The 19782-nt window shown below is 43.7% G+C and overlaps 1 protein-coding gene across 3 annotated transcripts in view; it reads right to left on the bottom strand.

The window, feature by feature from the left end:
- Window positions 1-19782, bottom strand: part of LOC126284057 (lysosome membrane protein 2) — a 643741-nt gene that overhangs the window by 87942 nt on the left and 536017 nt on the right. For all 3 annotated transcript variants that reach the window (XM_049982647.1, XM_049982648.1, XM_049982646.1), the window contains one exon: window positions 10223-10314. In XM_049982647.1, coding sequence (XP_049838604.1) covers window positions 10223-10314 — 92 coding nt within the window. The remainder of the gene's footprint in view (window positions 1-10222; window positions 10315-19782) is intronic.

Raw genomic sequence — 19782 nt, 5'->3', positions numbered from 1 at the left:
CACAATTCACGAAAAGAACAGTTAGCCGGAAGCGCTGTCCAGAGCGTAACGAAAGTCCTCGGAGACCTGCAAAAGTTCAAATGGCTCTGAACACTATGCGACATAACTTCTGAGGTCATCAGTCGCCTAGAACTTAGAACTAATTAAACCTAACTAACCTAAGGACATCACAAACATCCATGCCAGAGGCAGGATTCGAACCTGGGACCGTAGCGGTCGCGCGGTTCCAGACTGTAGCGCCTAGAACCGCACGGCCACTCCGGCCGGCCCTGCACAAGTGTCCAGGGAGCGATGTAAATCTAAAAACGTTAACACAGGCGGAAGTCAAGCGCACTATCAGTGGAGCGTATCGAATAGTTCAGAGTATAGCGAGAACTGCGGGACAAATTTGGTGGCTGCAGTATTCATAGCATGTCGCAACAGTCGATGGGCCCACGTCACATGCTTGCAACGGCAACAACGCTATCTGTGGGTGCAAGCTGTGGTCCTGGTATGCAACCTGAGTGCGTCTGATTCTTCATCCATATAGCTGCTTGTGCTGGGAGGCCAGTCCACGTCGTTTCCGGAAAACAAACTTGTCAAGGGCGAGTCCCATCACTGTACCAAGAAGATACACTGGGCCAAAAATTATTTTCAGGGTCATCAGCACTTGCCTCAAACTCAGCCCTCCTGACTCGCAGCAGGAATAGCTCAATTCAACACTAGAAGGAAAGTCCCTGCTAACAGGGGAAGTGATCCAGCTCTAACAGCTAAAACCCAATACAACCTATTTTTAAAAAACGGGGATATGTCTGTCTAAGCACCCACCAATCCAATTTATGTGCGAAGCTCTATATTTCTGTACCACCGATATTTGTTCTACCGAAACGATATTAGGGTCAACAGTATCACAAGGACGCACTGCCAACATCTGGGTTTGTTGTATTTTTTGCCACAAAACAAACTATCAGGTATGTTAATTGGCAAACCGCAGGTCACATTACATAGTTCATGTTCCAGCGTCCACTTTCACTTTATTAGGTACAGTCACCATTCTGTACCGAGACAGAGCTGTGTTAACACACGCGTAAGAATGGCAATGATCTGGTTGGGAAGCTGATGGGTCATGTACACATAGTATTAACCTTGTGTTCCAACGCGGGTTAGAAGGAACACGAAGGGTTAAAGGTCAGTCTACACTTTCCGAGCAGCTAGGACCAAATGCAGGAAGATAAACTTCTAGTGAATGCAGGTTGAGTGCATGAATGGGCGCCAATAGGATGCTCGCAGCAGGAGACTCAAGGATACGCAGTGGGTGTCTGATTAACATGATTTATTTGCAGTCTGCCTATTACACTGAACGCTAATTCTAAATACTAGAAACAGCAAAGAATACTACTGGCTAAAAGAGAGAAGACAGTGTCTGAGTTCGTGGGATGAGAGCTAGTAGAAATGGCAATCACTAGCTGCATTGTAAAGCATGGACATTGAGAGAACCACTCCACGCGAGAAAAAAGGCTTCAAACGAAACAATATGTTTCCAGAGAATTTTTAAAATATCAAACATCTATGATGTATATACGCAGCTTGAAGTGACAAATGAAAGTTTATACCATGGCCAGGATTCGAAAACAGAATCTGCTGCTCACTAAGTAGATACACTAAACACTACGCCATTCTGGCACAGTGGCTTTGCACAACTGAATAGATTACTCTTACACACTTCCCTCCTAAATCGAAATTCCCATTCAAGCCTCAGCACACTTGGTATTCCCCCTAAACTTAAATAGCATTGAAGAGACACTCCAACTGCACTGAAATAGAAACAGACTTGTCGGAGCTTACCGAGGCTTGCGATGAGCGACATGGAGTTTGCGCCTCAATGATGTGACAGAACTCTAAATGCAAAGACATGCGTTCTTAAAGGATTTTCGTGGCATACACTTTCTCCCTTCCTATGGTCGGTCCACTAATGCACCGGCACTTTGCGGGCTTCCGCCAATCTGACGAGTGGCACTGACCCTCCAAATCACCTCTGGCCAACCACATTGATTCCCTCCCTGTCTCCTACGCGGTAGGTAGGGATGTTTGTGGTCTTTACATCAACAAACTCCTGGTGGCAACAGTCTTCAGCTGGAAACTAAACGTCACTGCCATTCCTACAATGGCTAGCAACATCCATTTTACGTCACTTGGCTTCACCCAGAAGCCTCTCTTGAGTGGTGTCCGCTGTTGTAGCAGTAACCTGTGTAAACTCACTGACGTTGCGGTTCTCATGAGCAAGTATCAAGCTCGATGCCCCGTCTAGGACGTGCCTTTTTGCAAGCCTCATCTACTGTGACGCCTTCCAACAGCGTTTAGGCGGCGGATGGAGTTACCAGTTAATTCTCTGAAGTGAAACTTCCCCCTGGGTCAACTGCCCAGAGCGTCTACAATTCGCACACCTATACCGTTACTGTTTACCACTGGCAATCTAAACGCAGTCACTTTTGCCTACTGTCTGCTTCGTCTCTCTGATTTCCAATGTTGGAATAGGACATTCCGACATTGTAAATCATGTTTAAGTTGTCATGTATTTACGGTGTAATGACAGCTGCGTTTTTCTGTATGTATGTGAAGGCCAATCTCAGGACCTATTTGAGGGATTGTGATAGACCGATTCACGAGAAAGGTTTGTGTATACATATTGGAAGAAGACACAGTCAAACTTTAGGGACAGGTTTCTTATACAGAAATAAGTAAAAAATGTCTAGTAAACGTGGGGCCTAAATTGCACACCTCAAGAGCTATCAGCAATTTTTCAATCTTCGTTACTGTGAAACATCTCTTCTGCTGAAGAAGTGCTCATCTCTCTTAAGATATGCACTTTACAGCCCTTATTTACTAGACATTTTTTCTTGTCTGCTGTAAGGAAGCTCTCCTTAAGTTCCTTTTTTTCTGGTCTCCCGGACAAACAGCCCAGTCGTAGGTATTTAGTGCTTCCTGTGTTAAGCTAGGACGAGTGCCTACTTAATAATACGATCATTTCAGCTTTTATATTGATATACTACAGTACAGATACACCAAAAACTATATACATGATGCATTCAGTGAGTAATGCAACACAGGTTGGTTTTATTCAGGATTCCAGTACACCATATTATTCCCGGCTCTTTCGGCTACAAAACCCGTTTTTTTCCAACAATCTCCTATTAGCGCATCGGCCTTACGCCACGTTACTGGAAGGGCCTCCCCGCATGGTACCATTCTACTGGTCGATGTTGAAGTGTACATCTTGCTGTGTCAATTTCCTACCAATATTTACGCACTACTCCCGGTGGAGTGAATCCTTCACTGGGAAGGAAGTCGGAAGGTGTTAGATGCGGGCTGTGTGGTGGATGGCCAAGGACAGTCGAATGAAGTTTTATGACTTCCCCTCGATGCAGATACTTGTGTGGTCCTTATGTTGTCACAGAGAAGGCGAAGGTCGTTTGCATTTTTGTAGTCACCAACAGGCTGATCTCATTTCTTCAGTTTCCTGAGGATAGCGCCGTACACTTCAGAGTTGATCTTCGCGGAATGAGGGTGGACATAAAAAAATGTGTGTGAATTCCTAAGGGATCAAACTGCTGAAGTCATCGGTCCCTAGACTTATACACTACTTAAACTAACTTATGCTAAGAACAACACACACACTCATGCCCGAGGGAGGACTCGAACCTCCGGCGGGAGAGGCCGCGCAATCCGTGACATGGCGCCTCAAATCGTGCGGCCACTACGTGCGGCGAGGGAGGACATTAAAACCCCTTCGGAGTCCCAGAAGACTGTCGCCATTATTTTACCTGTTGAGGGTGCGGCTTTGAACATTTTATTCGGAGGACAAGTGGTGTGCCGCCACTCCATGGATTGCCGTTTTCTTTGTGGTTCCAAGTGATTAACTTCTTCAACCGTGTCGATGACTGTCAACTCGGCTCGTAACGCGCAAGCAGTTCCACATAAAAGGTTGTTCGTTGCTCTTTACGGTTTCCGTTAGTCGGTGAGGAATCCAGTGGGAGCACACATCTGAGTACCTCAATTAGTGGAATAGTGGCTCTGCACTACCAACAGACACATCCAGTTGTGCAGATAGATTTTGGATTGCGATTCGTCGTTCGCCTCGGATGAGAGGGTCCGCACGTTTCAACATCGCAGAAGTCAAAGCAGTGTGCAGTCGGCCGGTGCACGGGAGATCGTGCAGGTTTCCGCGATCTCGTTGCGACGATGACAGACGTCTTGCCAAACAACTCACTGCAAGGTCTCCACAGACCTTCTGCAAGCGTCTATAAATATCAGCAGTGCTCTAGTTTTCAATAATTTTTTCATAATGTGGGGCCAGTCATCATATATTTCTTTAAAGTCAGTACCGCCCTTAGCCTTGTATCTTTACAGTGTTACAGCTACACTTAAAAAAAAATGGGTTCAAATGGCTCTGACCACTATGTGACTTAACATCTGTGGTCATCAGTTCCCTAGAACTTAGAACTATTTAAAGTTAACTAACCTAAAGACATCACACACATCCACGCCCGAGGCAGGATTCGAACCTGCAACCGTAGCTCTCACGCGGTTCCAGACTGAAGCGCCTAGAACCGCACGACCACACTGGCTGGCTGCTACACTTACACAATCATGATTTCGGCTTCAATGTGCCATTATCAAGTGTTATACATTGCCTAAGATGCCGTACTGTCATATTCAAATATACTATTAGGCCCCTTGTCTAAGAGTCGATATTTCTGGCAGAGCCTACTGGTATGTTTCATGATCGAGTATACCATCTCGACTGAATGACAGTTGGCAGTAATATCGTCTCTTAGACAATGTGTCTAATAGTGTATTTTAATACGACAGTATGCCATCATAGGCTACCTATTCTATCGCTTGAGCCTTGTCCCAAAGTTACGCAGGGTCAGCCACTGTTAATCAGATTCGGCATGTTAATGTTTAAGGGGTGGCCGGATGCCCTTCCTGCTGGCACCCCGTACTCTCCAGGACGGAATTAGTGTAACCCAACTCTGTGCGTCGAGTGTAATCCATGGAATAGTGCGAAAGTGTTCAGGTGTCTGAGCCGTGTAAATGAGGCCGAACATGGGGACCAGCCCAGTATTCACCTAGCGGGATGTGGAAAACCGCCTAAAAACATCCAGTCTGGCCGGCACATCCGTCCTCGTCGTTAATCTTCTGGGCGGATTCGATCCGGGGCCAGCTCGCCTTCCCGAGTCCAGGAAGCAGCGCGTTAGCGCTCTCTGCTACCCTGGCGGGTCATCATAGGCTATGTATAACACTTAAAACATTTGATAATGGCACTTTGAATCCTAAATCATGATTGTGTAAGTGTAAATGTAAAACTGTAAATAAACAAGTCTAATGGGGGTACTGACTTTAAAGGAGCTCTGGTTTCTCGCCAAAAGAAACGTGATGGCAGCTGTCTGCAGGAAATATACTTCCGTTACGAACGCCATTTTGAAAGCTAAGTATAGCGCCGCCAGCAGTCGGGACTTCCTGAAACTAAGGGCTGATGCTTTAAGCAGTAACTGGCAGAGAAACAGATGTGTTGCATTAGTTATTGAAGACCTCTCGCAGTGCATCCACGTGTTACCTTTGTAATGTCTGCATACTATGACATGTCGCTGTGTAATAATTCATTAATACTCCACATCTGCACTTCGATGATGTGTAAAGGAAGAATGTACGACAGCACAGCTACTTAATTTTTTCGGAAAGTCTCACTTTTAGTGGTACAAGTGTCAACATACATAGGTTCAGGGAAATATTTAGCTTTTTGTCAGATAATAGGCTACATCATTTACGACTCTTGCGAATCTGCTGGTCTAAATTGTCCATTAAACTGTATTATTCCTTCAGCGACATTACCTTCTGTGGTCTTCACGTTCATTAACATCTAAACATTTCTAGAGTCTTACGGATGATAGCCCTGATGGATAGTGCAACAGCCAGAGCTCCATATTTATTTATATTCAGGTTACCTGTTACAGCTACGGTATTTTCCTCTGTAAGTGCCTTTTGCATCAATACATTTAATGTAGGTCATGGCTCCGGTGAAGGAGGAGTTTTATGAAGATGGCCCAAACGCTTGCATAATCACTGGAGAAAGCCTGTGTGGATCAATATAAATCAACTGTGTGCACTGCGATTGGGTGGATGAAACCAGCTTCCCCCTGAGGAGCCATCCACAGACTGACTTATATTGTGTAAACGCAATTCATTATAGTGGCAGTATTATGCAAAGGATAGTTACTAATCACCATATAGTGGAGAAGCTGAGTTGCAGATAGGCACAACAAAAAGACTGTCAGAAAGTAAGCTCTTGGCCAGTAAAGCCTTCACTGGAAATACACATGCATACACTATTGATCAGAGTCTCTGGCTGCTGAGGCCAGACTGCGAGCAGTAGCACATGATGGTAGAAGCAACTGTGCGGTTGGGGTAAGGAAGAGTTATAGCCGTGCAGGGGTGGGGGTGGGGGTGGGGGGGACGGTAAAGTGCTGCTTGCAGGAGCATACACAGACAAGGTGGTGAGAGGGTAGGGCACTAGGTGCAGTTCGGAGATTAGACAGAGGGAAGGAGGGGGGGAGGGGGTCGCAGAAAAGGAGAGAAACAAAAAGACTGAGGGTGCGTTGGTGGAAAAGAGGACTGTATAGGGATGAAATGGGGGAAGGGGCTAAATGGCTAAGGATAACGACTGGCGAAGGTCGAGGCCAGGAGGCACTTAGCTTGCATGTCACATGACTGGTTTCACAGGTAGCCCTATCTTTGATGGGATAGGTGATGCTTGTGGCTGGACTGGAGCAGCTGGTGGTGGGAGGATGTATGGGACAGTTCTTGTATCTAGGCCTATTACAGAGATATGAGCCATGAGGAAAGAGGATCCACTAGAAGATTTGTATCCCCTTCGAGATTCCAAAAACTCAATGTCGTTTATTTCAATCTGAATTCAAAATCTGCCCTCGTGCTATCTAATAGACCTAGTGACACAGCCCTAACGATGGCAGCATACCAACACAAGAAAGTAACGCTGCTGTTAATAATTCCTCAATCTTTCGTATTGGGAGGTTCAAATTGTAAGACTGGGCTCCACCGGTTAATATAAATTTCAAACTTATCTTATGCTACTCTTCTGACCTATATGTGTGCGACTTAAGAAGAAATATTTAGGGTTACGTACCTCAGTCTCTAAAAACTGGACCTGTAGAGGATCGCTTTATTGTCTGTCTGTCCGTCAGACGATTAAGAATCCTTTTTCTCAGGAAGGGATAGCCGTTTCAAGCTCAAATTTATTTCACATACTAAAGTCTACGGTCCCTTGGCGGCATAAAAATTTTAAGCTTCTTAGTCAATGCAGTCAAAAGATACGTTCATCTATGTCAAGTGTTTTGCTACTCGAGAACTCACTCTTCAAAACCTCACTCATCGAAACCTATGAAGTACTTCCTGCTGACAAGAATCGTGAATTTGGCAGGAATATAGGTTTCACAGTACAAGTTAAGTAAAGTAAAACATCTGAAACTTGTTAAACTGTAATTGTGTCACAAGCATACAGATGGCTATTACTGCAGTCAGACATAAAAGATGATCTGTAGCCATGTTTTAGTAAGTAAATGAAAAATATTTTATTAAATGTTCTCTCTCTACATATATACAGGGTGTTACAAAAAGGTACGGCCAAACTTTCAGGAAACATTCCTGACACACAAAGAAAGAAAACATGTTATGTGGACATGTGTCCGGAGACGCTTACTTTCCGTGTTAGAGCTCATTTTATTACTTCTCTTCAAATCACATTAGTCATGGAATGGAAACACACAGCAACAGAGAGTACCAGCGTGACTTCAAACACTTTGTTATAGGAAATGTTCAAAATGTCCTCCGTTAGCGAGGATACATGCATCCACCCTCCGTCGCATGGAACCCTGATGCAGCCCTAGAGAATGGCGTATTGTATCACAGCCGCCCACAATAGAAGCACGAAGAGTCTTTACATTTGGTACCGGGATTGCGTAGACAAGAGCTTTCAAATGCCCCCATAAATGAAATTCAAGAGGGTTGAGGTCAGGAGAGCGTGAATTGCTCCGCCTCTACCAATCCATCGGTCACCGAATCTGTTGTTGAGAAGCGTATGAACACTTCGACTGAAATGTGCAGGAGCTCCATCGTGCATGAACCACATGTTGTGTCGTACTTGTAAAGGCACATGTTCTAGCAGCACAGGTAGAGCATCCCGTATGAAATCACGATAACGTGCTCCATTGAGCGTAGGTGGAAGAACATGGGGCCCAATCAAGACATCACCAACAATGCCTGCCCAAACGTTCACAGAAAATCTGTGTTGATGACGTGATTGCACAATTGCGTGCGGATTCTCGTGAGCCCACACATGTTGATTGTGAAAATTTACAATTTGATCTCGTTGGAATGTAGCCTCATCCGTAAAGAGAAAATTTGCACTGAAATGAGGATTGACACATTGTTGGATGAACCATTCGCAGAATTGTACCCGTGGAGGCCAATCAGCTGCTGATAGTGCCTGCACTCTCTCCATATAGTGACGTGGTCAACGTTACCTTGTACAGCAGCAACTTCTCTGACGCTGACATTAGGGTTATCGTCAACTGCACGAAGAATTGCCTCGTCCATTGCAGGTGTCCTCGTCGTTCTAGGTCTTCCCCAGTCGCGAGTCATAGGCTGGAATGTTCCGTGTCCCCTAAGACGCCGGTCAATTGCTTCGAACGTATTCCTGTCGGGACACCTTCGTTCTGGAAATCTGTCTCGATACAGACGTACCGCGCCACGGCTATCGCCCCATGCTAATCCATACATCAAATGGGCATCTGCCAACTCCGCATTTGTAAACATTGCACTGACTGAAAAGCCACGTTCGTGATGAACACTATCCTGTTGATGCTACGTACTGATGTGCTTGAGTCGTAGAGCAATGAGTCGTATGTCAACACAACCACCGAAGTCAACATTACCTTCCTTCAATTGGACCAACTGGCGATACTAACGAAACTAAAATGAGCTCTAACATCGAAATTAAGCGTTTCCGGACATATGTCCACATAACATCTTTTCTTTATTTGTGTGTGAGGAATGTTTCCTGAAAGTTTGGTCGTACATTTTTGTAACACCCTGTATACACTGTAATACCCTGCTCGTTTCTTTTTGTATGTCCAGGTTAGTCAGGGGAACAACTGTAGAGATTTTGATACGGTCTTTGAATATATATATATATATATATATATATATATATATATATATATATATATATATATATATATATATACACGGCAGCCTCAGTGTGCAAGTCCTCCTCGCATTTGGCCAATTTATTTATTATTATTTTTTTAATGCTGCTGCAAAAAGAGCACAAAACAGGTGTATAGTTACTAAAAGCTTATGTTCTGTTAAATTAACAACTTGTTTCTTGAATTTATGTAGTGTACTACTTCTGACAGAAAAAAATTAAATGATGTAGACAACCCTTGCAGATTACAGACCGTATACCGCGTACGGAGTTGTGTACAAATATTTGCGGGAAGAAAAGCATGACCAAAATCTAAACATTTCGTCTCAATAGCGAAAGCACACAGTGTATGTCACAGTATTCATTTTGTTAACTTCATCCTCTATTGTCACCTTCTAAGTGGAAAGCAGTTTCTGGAAATTTATGAAGTAGATTCTCCGAAACTTTTAATGCCTCCTGAGAGTATCATGTTATCTTTCTCACCATGTAGCTCACTTGGTAACACGCTGTTATATATTGAATATGCAAGGTTCGAAGTAAGAGTATGATAAAAACGAAGTCTTGTTTCTCATTATGTAATCGCAGCATAAGCTTTAACCACTCTAAGTTTATGTCTGGCGTATTTACAGTTAGCTCTCAATTTTCGTTGTCCCCTCAATATTAATTCAAAGTATTCACCTGTACAATTTTAAAAAACCATTTAACGCTACTCATATTTTAATTTTAGTGAGTAACTGACGTATATTGTCTTACACATTTTATCATTAGTTTCCAAGGTAATACGAATTCTTAAGTGTTCTAAATACTAGTCACTAGAAAGAACAATTCTTTAACGTATGTTACTATTTGTATACGAGAGAGATTAGACATAGATAGATAGATAGATAGATAGATAGATAGATAGATAGATAGATAGATAGATAGAGTGGCCATGAATAAAACCAAGGGGAATGAACTTACTTTGTGGATGACCATGTTGACCCATGTCATGAAGAAGACGAAGATGACGATTCCGAAAATGAGTAGCAGCACCGAAAATGCGATGACGCACCCTGAAACAACAAGAGGAAACATTACAGACACGCTCTCATGTAATACGATAATTACGTAACTCCACGTAATTACAATATTTTGAGGCGAGATTAATGAATCTGTCTGTCACTGGTTCATTTCTCTCCCTCCCTCCGTCCCTCTTGTCCCGCCAAATCCATGTGTGAGAATCCTAGAGGCGACAACGGCACCAGAGATAATGGTATTGTAATCAAATGGAAATTGAAGACATTATTATGTCTTCAGCACATTGAGGATCTCTTGAAAGCGCGTTTTACGTACGATTTGTTGTAATAAAATAACAGGTCACTATATATCGGTAGTTAAATACTTCCCGTATTTGACGCTTTTAGTGTTATAACTTGTGTGCTATAAAGGTATACCCTTTCAGTGCTACTCCCCAATGCAAACGCGCGTCGTTTTGGGTAAAATTTGTCTAATTTAAATATCAAATAATGAGATTTTTAGATACAGCCGATATATAGTGATACCATACAATTGATGCGCTGCAGCAATGTCGAAACCAAAGCGTAGTTGATGGCGTCGTGAGCGCGTTACAGTGAAAGATAGCAGGTCCGCATGCATCTACCTATAAATTTTCTTCCATTTTTTTCTTTTCTAGAAGACTGGGTCTTTCATATTAATCTGCAACAGCCGATATTTTCGATATGTATTATAAAAATGGATGGATGTGTGTGTGTGCGTCTGTGTCTCTCTCTCTCTCTCTCTCTCTCTCTCTCTCTCTCTCTCTCTCTGTGTGTGTGTGTGTGTGTGTGTGTGTGTGTGTGTGTGTGTGTGTGTGTGTGTGTGTGTGTGTGTGTGTGTGTGTTCCACATCATCATCTGAGCCACTGGACAGATTTCGTCCAAACGTCGTACACATATCCCTTACCGTCAGATAACAATCGCTGTGGGGGTAAGAACCACCATTTGTCTATCATAGTTCTGGAGATATGACATCATAAACAATGGGATGCGTCAAAAACTGCCACATCATGCATGGCGTTTAAATTTATTACTTCTATGTAATTCTTATTCACGCATGCTGCTGAATGTACCTCAAAAATTATATCGTAGCGTGACACGTAGATCAACAGAAATGACGTCATAAACGAAGGTGCGTGAAAAAACTGAACCATCCATGAAGCTTTGACTCGTTTATGCTTTACCACTAGGACACACTTACAGTAGAGTCAACTTTAGGAAATCCACGACACCGGGCGGCGCTTTTCATAGTTTTCAATTGCTAAACGCCAGCGGCTATAGGCGAAAACAGCAGCCATCTATAGAGCTATGAAGTAGAGTTGCTGTACAGACGTTCACAAAACAGACCATGCATCAAAGAAATGTTTCACATTTGTACAGAGTTACCTATTATATCTTAATATAAATTACGCCTTCAGTCTATAGATACTGTGCTATGGAATGTACTTTGATGGCGTAATTTATATTACGATATTGTAACAGGTAACTGTGTAAACATGTGAACGATTTACGTTTTTATGATATGTGGTTTTTGTAAAGATTCACATCTCTGCCTGTAGGTATATTTTTGTTTTCAGTGCCTTATTTGTGGTTTTATCATCTGACGATAACGGTTTTATATTTCGCTAGATATGAGGCTGTGAATACTTTACATGACATTCCATTAAGTGTGTGTTATTAACATTTACAAGTTGCCAGATTCGTGTGGGTTTAAGGTTGTAATGTTGCATATGTATTATTTTATTTGATATATGGTGATGATCAGACGACTGAAACTGGTTGAACAAATAAATCAGCTCAAGACGGTAATATGACATTTTTCAAATATACAGAGCTGGCATTAAGAAAACCGAGAAACTGCCGGGAAATGGAGAAATTAGTTCCTATGAACATGTGTCCGGTAAAGCATCCTCAGCATGGTAGATGTTCCTCATCAACGAAAGTATGTTCGCTACAGTCTTTGTGAGCGAGGAAGCGTACGATAAGCAGCAGAACGGTCCGGTATTCATGGCATTCATGTCGGGAACAAGCCGAGCTGGTGTGTGTGTACGAGCAAGCAGATGGAGACAGTCTGGAGGCAGCACGGCTATCACACAATATTTCCGCGCCTTTTGGGGCGTTTGTGTAATCATGAGTCGTTTCATACGGACGAACGTGCACGGAGGCGACAGATTGTGCCTACACCAGATTTGGAGGAAAGGGTTCTACAGGACGTTGAACCCTATCAGAAATTCCGGGCAAGTGGCCCGTCAACATTGTTTAAGCAAAATTACGATTGTGTGTATCTTGCATGACAACCGTTACTATCCCCATTACCTGCCACGAGATCAAAGATTATCAGCAACCCATTCCTCTCTACGAGAAGAATTTTGTTCCGGGACGATCTCTTTGCGTGCACAATGTCAATTTCCAGACACATGTTCATAGGACCATTTTCCATCAATTTCCAGTCAGGAATCCGTCCCTGGAGTTTGCCGGTTTTATTGATATTCACCCTGTGTAAGAGCTGTAGGGGCACGACTTCTTGAATTTTTTCTAACGTTTTGCCTTTTAGTCAGTCGGACCCAGAAAAGGCTTTCAGGTTCCCATTGGCCTACAATATCTCTGAACAGTACTGCTGACTGCTAGGATCTTCCACGCGATGCTGGAAAGCATTGGCCGATATGGGTAAGTTACACACCTTTAAGCCAGCCTAATAGGTCCGTTTAAGAAATTCAGGGAATTGTATTGTATTGTATGTTAACCGGGGACCTAGAAACGACGGAGAGGCTCCGCCCCCGCCGCAGTGGTCCACAACACCACGACGACTACCTCAGTACACTTCACCCCTCCGCCGCCCCACACCGAACTCAGGGTAATTGTGCGGTCCGGCTTCGGTGGACGCCCCAGGCGCTCCTTCCCGCCCGGAAAGCCAAAGCCATGCGTTAGACAGCACGGCCAACCGGACGGCGCGACGGCACGGGGGGGATGGTAACCCGCACCCTCAGGCTGCCGGAAATTGGGTGTGGTGTCGACAGTGGCGAACACGAAGATCACTCAGGCGAGCGACCATGAAACGCCATCTTACAGGAGGGAGGGGAAGTTACTGTTTTGCAATGGTGGGCCGCAAGGGCTGCGCTGTTGAGTGGTCGGGCGGAGCACTGTAAGAGCGCGGCGCTGCCGGTGGTCACGGATGTGCGGCCTCCACAAGGTCGCCGGGCCCACACCGCAGCTTCTCGCACACCTGTTCCCCGGCATCCGGCTGCTCCGCGGCTACGGGTCAGCGCCGCACCTCCACTCCCCCTGTGCTCACGTTTTGAAATCGTATTCGCCTCCGTACTCTGAGTCTCACCATCACAACCTCGATTCTGTCTTCCTACACATCCAGAAGGTGTTCGACAATATACCACTTCGTCCACTACTAATCAAGATACGTGGCGTGGGTATAAAATAACGGGACTACTGCTATAAAACATTTCATTTCAAAAACATACATTACTGGCCATTAAAATTGCTACAAACGCGAAATGTAACCGACAGGAAGAAGATGCTGCGATTTGCAAATGATTAGCTTTTCAGAGCATTCACACAAGGTTGGCGCCAGTGGCGACACCTACAACGTGCTGACATGAAGAAAGTTTCCAACCGATTTCTCAAACACAAACAGCAGTTGACTGGCGTTGCCTGGTGAAACGTTGTTGTGATGCCTCGTGTAAGGAGGAGAAATGCGTACTATCACGTTTCCGACTTTGATAAAGGTCTAATTGTAGTCTATCGCGATTGCGGTTTATCGTATCGCGACATTGCCGCTCGCGTTGGTCAAGATCCAATGACTGTAGAATATGGAGTCGGTGGGTTCAGGAGGGTAATCGAAACGACGAGCTGGATCCCAAAGGCCTCGTATCACTAGAAGTCGGGATAACATGCATCTTATCGCATGGCTGTAACGGATCGTGCAGCCACGTCCCGAACCCTGAGTCAACAAATGGGGACGGTTGCAAGACAACAGCCATCTGCACGAACAATTCGACGACGTTTGCAGCAGCATGGACTATCAGCTCGGAGACCATGGCTGCGGTTACCCTTGACGCTGCATCCCAGACAGGAGCGCCTGCGATGGTGTACTCAATGACGAACCTGGGTGTGCGAATGGTAAAACGCCATTTTGAGTGATGGATCCAGGTTCTGTTTACAGGATCATGATGGTCGCATCCGTGTTTGGCGACATCGCGGTGAACGTACATTGGAAGCGTGTATTCGTCATCGCCATACTGGCGTATCACCCAGCGTGATAGTATGGGGTGCCATTGTTTACACGTCTCGGCCACCTCTTGTTCGCAATGACGGCACTTTGAACAGTGGACGTTACATTTCAGATGTGTTACGACCCGTGGTTCTATCCTTCATTCGGTTCCTGCGAAACCCTACATTTCAGCAACATAATGCACGACCGCATGTTGCAGATCCTTTACGGGCCTTTCTGGATACAGAAAATGTTCGACTGCTGTCCTGGCCAGCACATTCTCCAGATCTCTTACCAACTGAAAACGTCTGGTCAATGGTGGCCGAGCAACTGGCTCGTCACAATACGCCAGTCACTACACTTTATGAACTGTTGTATCGTGTTGAAGCTGCATGGGCAGCTGCACCTGTACACACCATCTAAGGTCTCCTTTATTCTATGCCCAGCCATATCAAGGCCGTTATTGCGGCCAGAGGTGGTTGTTGTGGGCACTGATTTCTCAGGCTCTACGCACCCAAATTGCGTGAAAATGTAATCACATGTCAGTTCCAGTATAGTATATTTGTCCAATGAATACCCGTTTATCATCTGCATTTCTTCTTGGAGTAGCAATTTTAATGGCCATTAGCGTACATATTTAGCTGTCGTTACCCTCGGTGCACTCCTATGCGAATTTTCAAAGTGATGGAAACAGTGCTGGAAGTCTTCCTCTGTGAACACCTTGGCGACGCTTGCCGCCCTGTCTTTCATTGCTCAACGGACTCAAATCTTGTTCCTTTTAATGCAGATTTGACCTTGGGGAATAGGTGAAAGTCACATGGTACTAGGTCAGGGGAATAAGTTGGGTGGTCTGACACTCGAGTGCTATACTTCGCTAGGAACCTCGTAACAGACACTGCGATAAGAGCCGGTGAGTTGTGTGGATACAGAACCCATGACCTGCTCTTATACAGTTCGGGTGTTTTTTTCTTATTTCCTCTCGGAACTGAGCAAGAATCTCAAGGCAGTAACATAAGTAATAGTTTAAACTTTAGGAACCTAATGAACATACACAAAACCGTGAACACTTTGAAAAATCATCGGTTTGAATCTTTATTTGCAACTAATCGAATTTTAGTCTTCAATACCGAGCGAGGTGGATCAGTGGATAGCAAACTGGACTAGCATACGGGAGGATAACGGTTCAAACCTGTGTCCAGCCGTCCTGATTAAAGTTTTCTGTGATTTCGCTAAATCGCTTCAGCCAAATGCCGGAATAGTTCAATTGAAAGGGCACAGCCGACTTCCTTCCCCATACCTTCCCTAATCCGATGGGACCGATGACCTCGCTGTTTGGTCCCCTGCCCCTCAAATCAGCCTTCAGTCTTCAGTACGTAAACCTTTGAGAAAGTCCATTAAGATATTTCTTAGGTGGCATTTTAGTAGAACTTACATTTCAGATTTTTTGTTTGTACATGAGATTGTCAAAATATTGCCATAAGCTTTACATATCGAAATCTTGAGACCATTCGCTACTTTCAAGTGTGCATCCCATAAGTATGCCAGGTACTGTGGGTTGTCCTGATTTAAGTCCAACAATTGTATGAAATGTGTGCGCAATGAATCATATTGTTCCATGTGGCTTTGTTATGGGAAACGGTTTTCATTCAGGTAGAAAGCAGGCAGGAACCTATATATTGCGAATTCCCGATCTATTAATCAGCTTAATCCCCTCGCTGTGTTCTGTATCACGACAAATTTTGGGCTCTCAAAAATGTGTTCGATTGCATCATCGGAATAATAATTTCCACATGTAGCCGACACTTAACTGGATAGAGAAAAGCTTTGAGTTGGTCGCCATTGTCCGGTTTATCACTTCGTACCGTCTGGTATTTTTTCTGCTAAACATTTCCTCATAATTTGCCACTGGTACTCCGACAGTCGCAGTTCCCATTCATTAGGAACTGGAATTCGTTTAAAAGCTAAGGTCGTTTTACGAACTTTTCCTTCTTTTAGGACATGTGTTTGTGTGTAACTTTTATTGAGATGATAATTTTGGTCGAACATTAAAGAGTGTGAGAAATTGACAACATTAACTGGCGCCGGTTCTGATGTCGGGCAATATTTGTGAAACTATACAGCAGTTTGTAAGTGTGATCCCTTTTCTATGACGTGTAGTGCCGCGCATTTTACGTCCGAGTCCGCTAGTCCCCGTCCACCGTTATTAAAGCTAACGGTTCAGTTCTGCAGAAAAACAAACATTTCACTCCTCCATATAAACCAATACAGCACGTGCTGTGTAGCCCTTTTTTTTTTTCACCGGTAGCGCCAGAGTAACTATCATGTTTTTGCGAGTATTTGCTTATGTGTTACCTCGTTTCTTTCTGTCTTAGCTATATTTGCCGGCCGGGGTTGCCGAGAGGTTCTAGGCGCTACAGTCTGGAACCGCGCGACCGCTACGTTGCAGGTTCGAATTCTGCCTCGGGCATGGGTGTGTGTCATGTCCTTTGGTTAGTCAGGTTTAAGTAGTTCTAAGTTCTAAGGGACTGATGACCACAGCAGTTAAGTCCCATAGTGCTCAGAGCCATTTGAACCATTTATTTTTTTAGCTATATTTCTACCAGCTAAGATCTTTTACTACCGCTCTTATTTTATGTTGTTTGGTGAGCCAAGTGAGAGCCTCCATTTTTTGCCGGCTATTTTTTGTAATGACATCTAATACTTGGTGCTGGTTTCCCTCCACTTTGCGATCACTGAAATAATGCCACATACCCTCTGAACCAGTGAAGTTTCATTTCGTTTTCTCCTCCCCTTATGCGTGCTTCATTTTTTGTGTGGATACTGGAAAAGAAAAAAACTAAATAGAAACATCCGAGTTGTATTGAAAGTCGGAGAAATTTGTGTGTTTAGAAACAAAGACGTCCTGCAGTACGTCAAAGTGAAACACTTACCTAACAAAGACTGAATGTATATTACGAAGGTATTCTTGTTGTGAACTGTAATTGATGGTTGAACGGAAAAAATTCACAGGGGATGGGCGTAAGTATGAACTATGTAATGCAGGTCGTTTATTTGGCGTGCAGCATTTGTGTTATGACGATAATAGCTGCTACGTGACAGGACTTTATAATGACCTTAGAGCTCATGACCAAAAGAAAGGACAAATGACGAATATTTGCTGTACGGTAAATACCCTTTATGTGTACCTGAAAAGGTCTTTGAAAATAACATCTGTTGAAGAGCGGCAAGTTCTTGATGAATAATTTGAAACTTCAGTAACTCTAACGGACAGAAATGGGGTCTCCATCTTGGCCTCGTTTTAAAGCGAAAGGATGAGAAGTGCTTCGTCATTCGTGGCAAGCGGACGTCGCTACCTGCGCACGCGCAAAACAAATCCAACATTTCCAGCTTTAGTGCTTCGCCAAGTGTAGATGTAAGAGCATTGTGTCGTTATGCTCCGCTCTAAATGATGTTTTAAAGTCGAACATCAAACGTAATTTAAGATTTAAAACAAAATTACGGGTTTTTGTTTATCAGCATTATATAGAAACTGAAAATAACCAACAAAATTAAAGTAAAACGGAAATTTCAAGCTTAGGTAGCTCTGAGCGTCTCCAGTACACGGGCACAGTTTATATTATGTCACGAGAACGGTACTGCGGTAGTGGAATTACTGTACAACACTTGTCTCAGCTGGCAAAGGCAGCCGAGAGAAAGCTTTGAGCAGAGCGGCAGGCAGCTACCTTTCTTTGGCAGAACGCTCGTCGTGCATATTAAATGCAGGAAACAGGCCGTGATGACGATACTCCCAAGAACACGACGTCGGGCGCGGGAGTGAAAGTGCAAACACACTAAGCCACTTTCTGTCTCTCTGTATTTGTTCATCTCATACTAACGTTATCACGGTATCCGCAGGTCTTTCAGGTGACAATACAGCTCACTACTGTTCGAAGCGAGAGAAATCCGTTCTCTGTATGAGGTATCAGGTGCTAACATAAGATTATTCTATGCTTTCTATACACGCAAGTATGTATTACTTGTGGAAAGTTACAGCTGTGTGCCAGGCCGCCTTCTAAGCGCCTTATTTGATGTGATTTGTTTCCTTTTTTTAATTTTTAGTAAAGGCGAAGAAAATAATATGTCGGCTTTCATGTCTTAATTTTACAATGTATGCAGTTTAGCAAAAATGTGACCGAAGCAATCTACAGCAAAATCATTAACACAAGTCACATATACACTTTCATGTAAAGCATAATTACGAAATTCTTCTCATGGGCTAAGATGTATTCTGTGACAATTATTTCAATTCTGCCGCTTAAATTATGTGCTTGAGATCCAAAAGCAGTTCAGACTGTAATGCAGTCATTTACGTAAGGACAGGTGTTGCAGTCCCTACCACAATGGAAGAGAGAAATAAAATTAATCCTTTAATTTCGATCACAGGTTCGGACACCTGATAAAATTTCGAGTAAGTTGATACTAAACTCAGATTGGTCAGTTGATTACTTAACAAGTAGCCAAACTTAAATGAAACGGTTAAAATCAAAGGGAGATAAATGCCAAATTCACTATTCTGAGAAAATGAGCTTCAAGTCTGCATCAAATTCATTTTTCATACTGTCTACATGAACCATCATATGCAGCAGTTATTAATGAAGCCACACCCACAACACAAGTGAATTAAACTCCAAAGGTTGTGCTCAGTCGGAACTTACACCCCTCCTCCACGATGGATGTCACATACCTTGACCTCTCAATCACAGGCTAGGAATGACCCACAACGATGTAATATAATATTTTGTCCCACTTTCACGTCTTATATTAATCCATACTCATAACTTTTATTCAGTATACATATAATGATGTGGATAAGACAAATGAATTAACAATATTACACACACAAATTTCCCACCGAGCTCTTATCAGATACAAAGACCCCCCCCATTTGCTTTTCGCACGGGAAATGTCTATTAAGAGTACCAAACAGCAACATCAGACGGCACCATACCATCAGCAGATTGTGGCGTGGCTCTTCATTTGCTGGTGATCGCCTATAAGGTTTGGAAAAAGCTTTTTGACGTGTATGTCCACTCGCATCTCTTTGCATCCAAAGGCAGAACGCTTCTTACTAAGTAGTTCTTCAAATAACCGCTAGGAAGCAGTTTAAGTCACCCGACACGCCTATATGACTTTGCCACCTAATGTAAGATAGATGGGTTATTCCACTACAGTGTAGAGTACGTAGATCTCGAAATATGCGGTTTTGTCACATACACCTCTTTTCT

This window comes from Schistocerca gregaria, chromosome 8 (genome assembly GCF_023897955.1).
Source record: "Schistocerca gregaria isolate iqSchGreg1 chromosome 8, iqSchGreg1.2, whole genome shotgun sequence".
Classification (NCBI taxonomy): Eukaryota; Metazoa; Arthropoda; class Insecta; order Orthoptera; family Acrididae; genus Schistocerca; species Schistocerca gregaria.
Note: the sequence above shows the minus strand (reverse complement) of the source record. Positions and strands in the feature narration are given on the sequence as shown.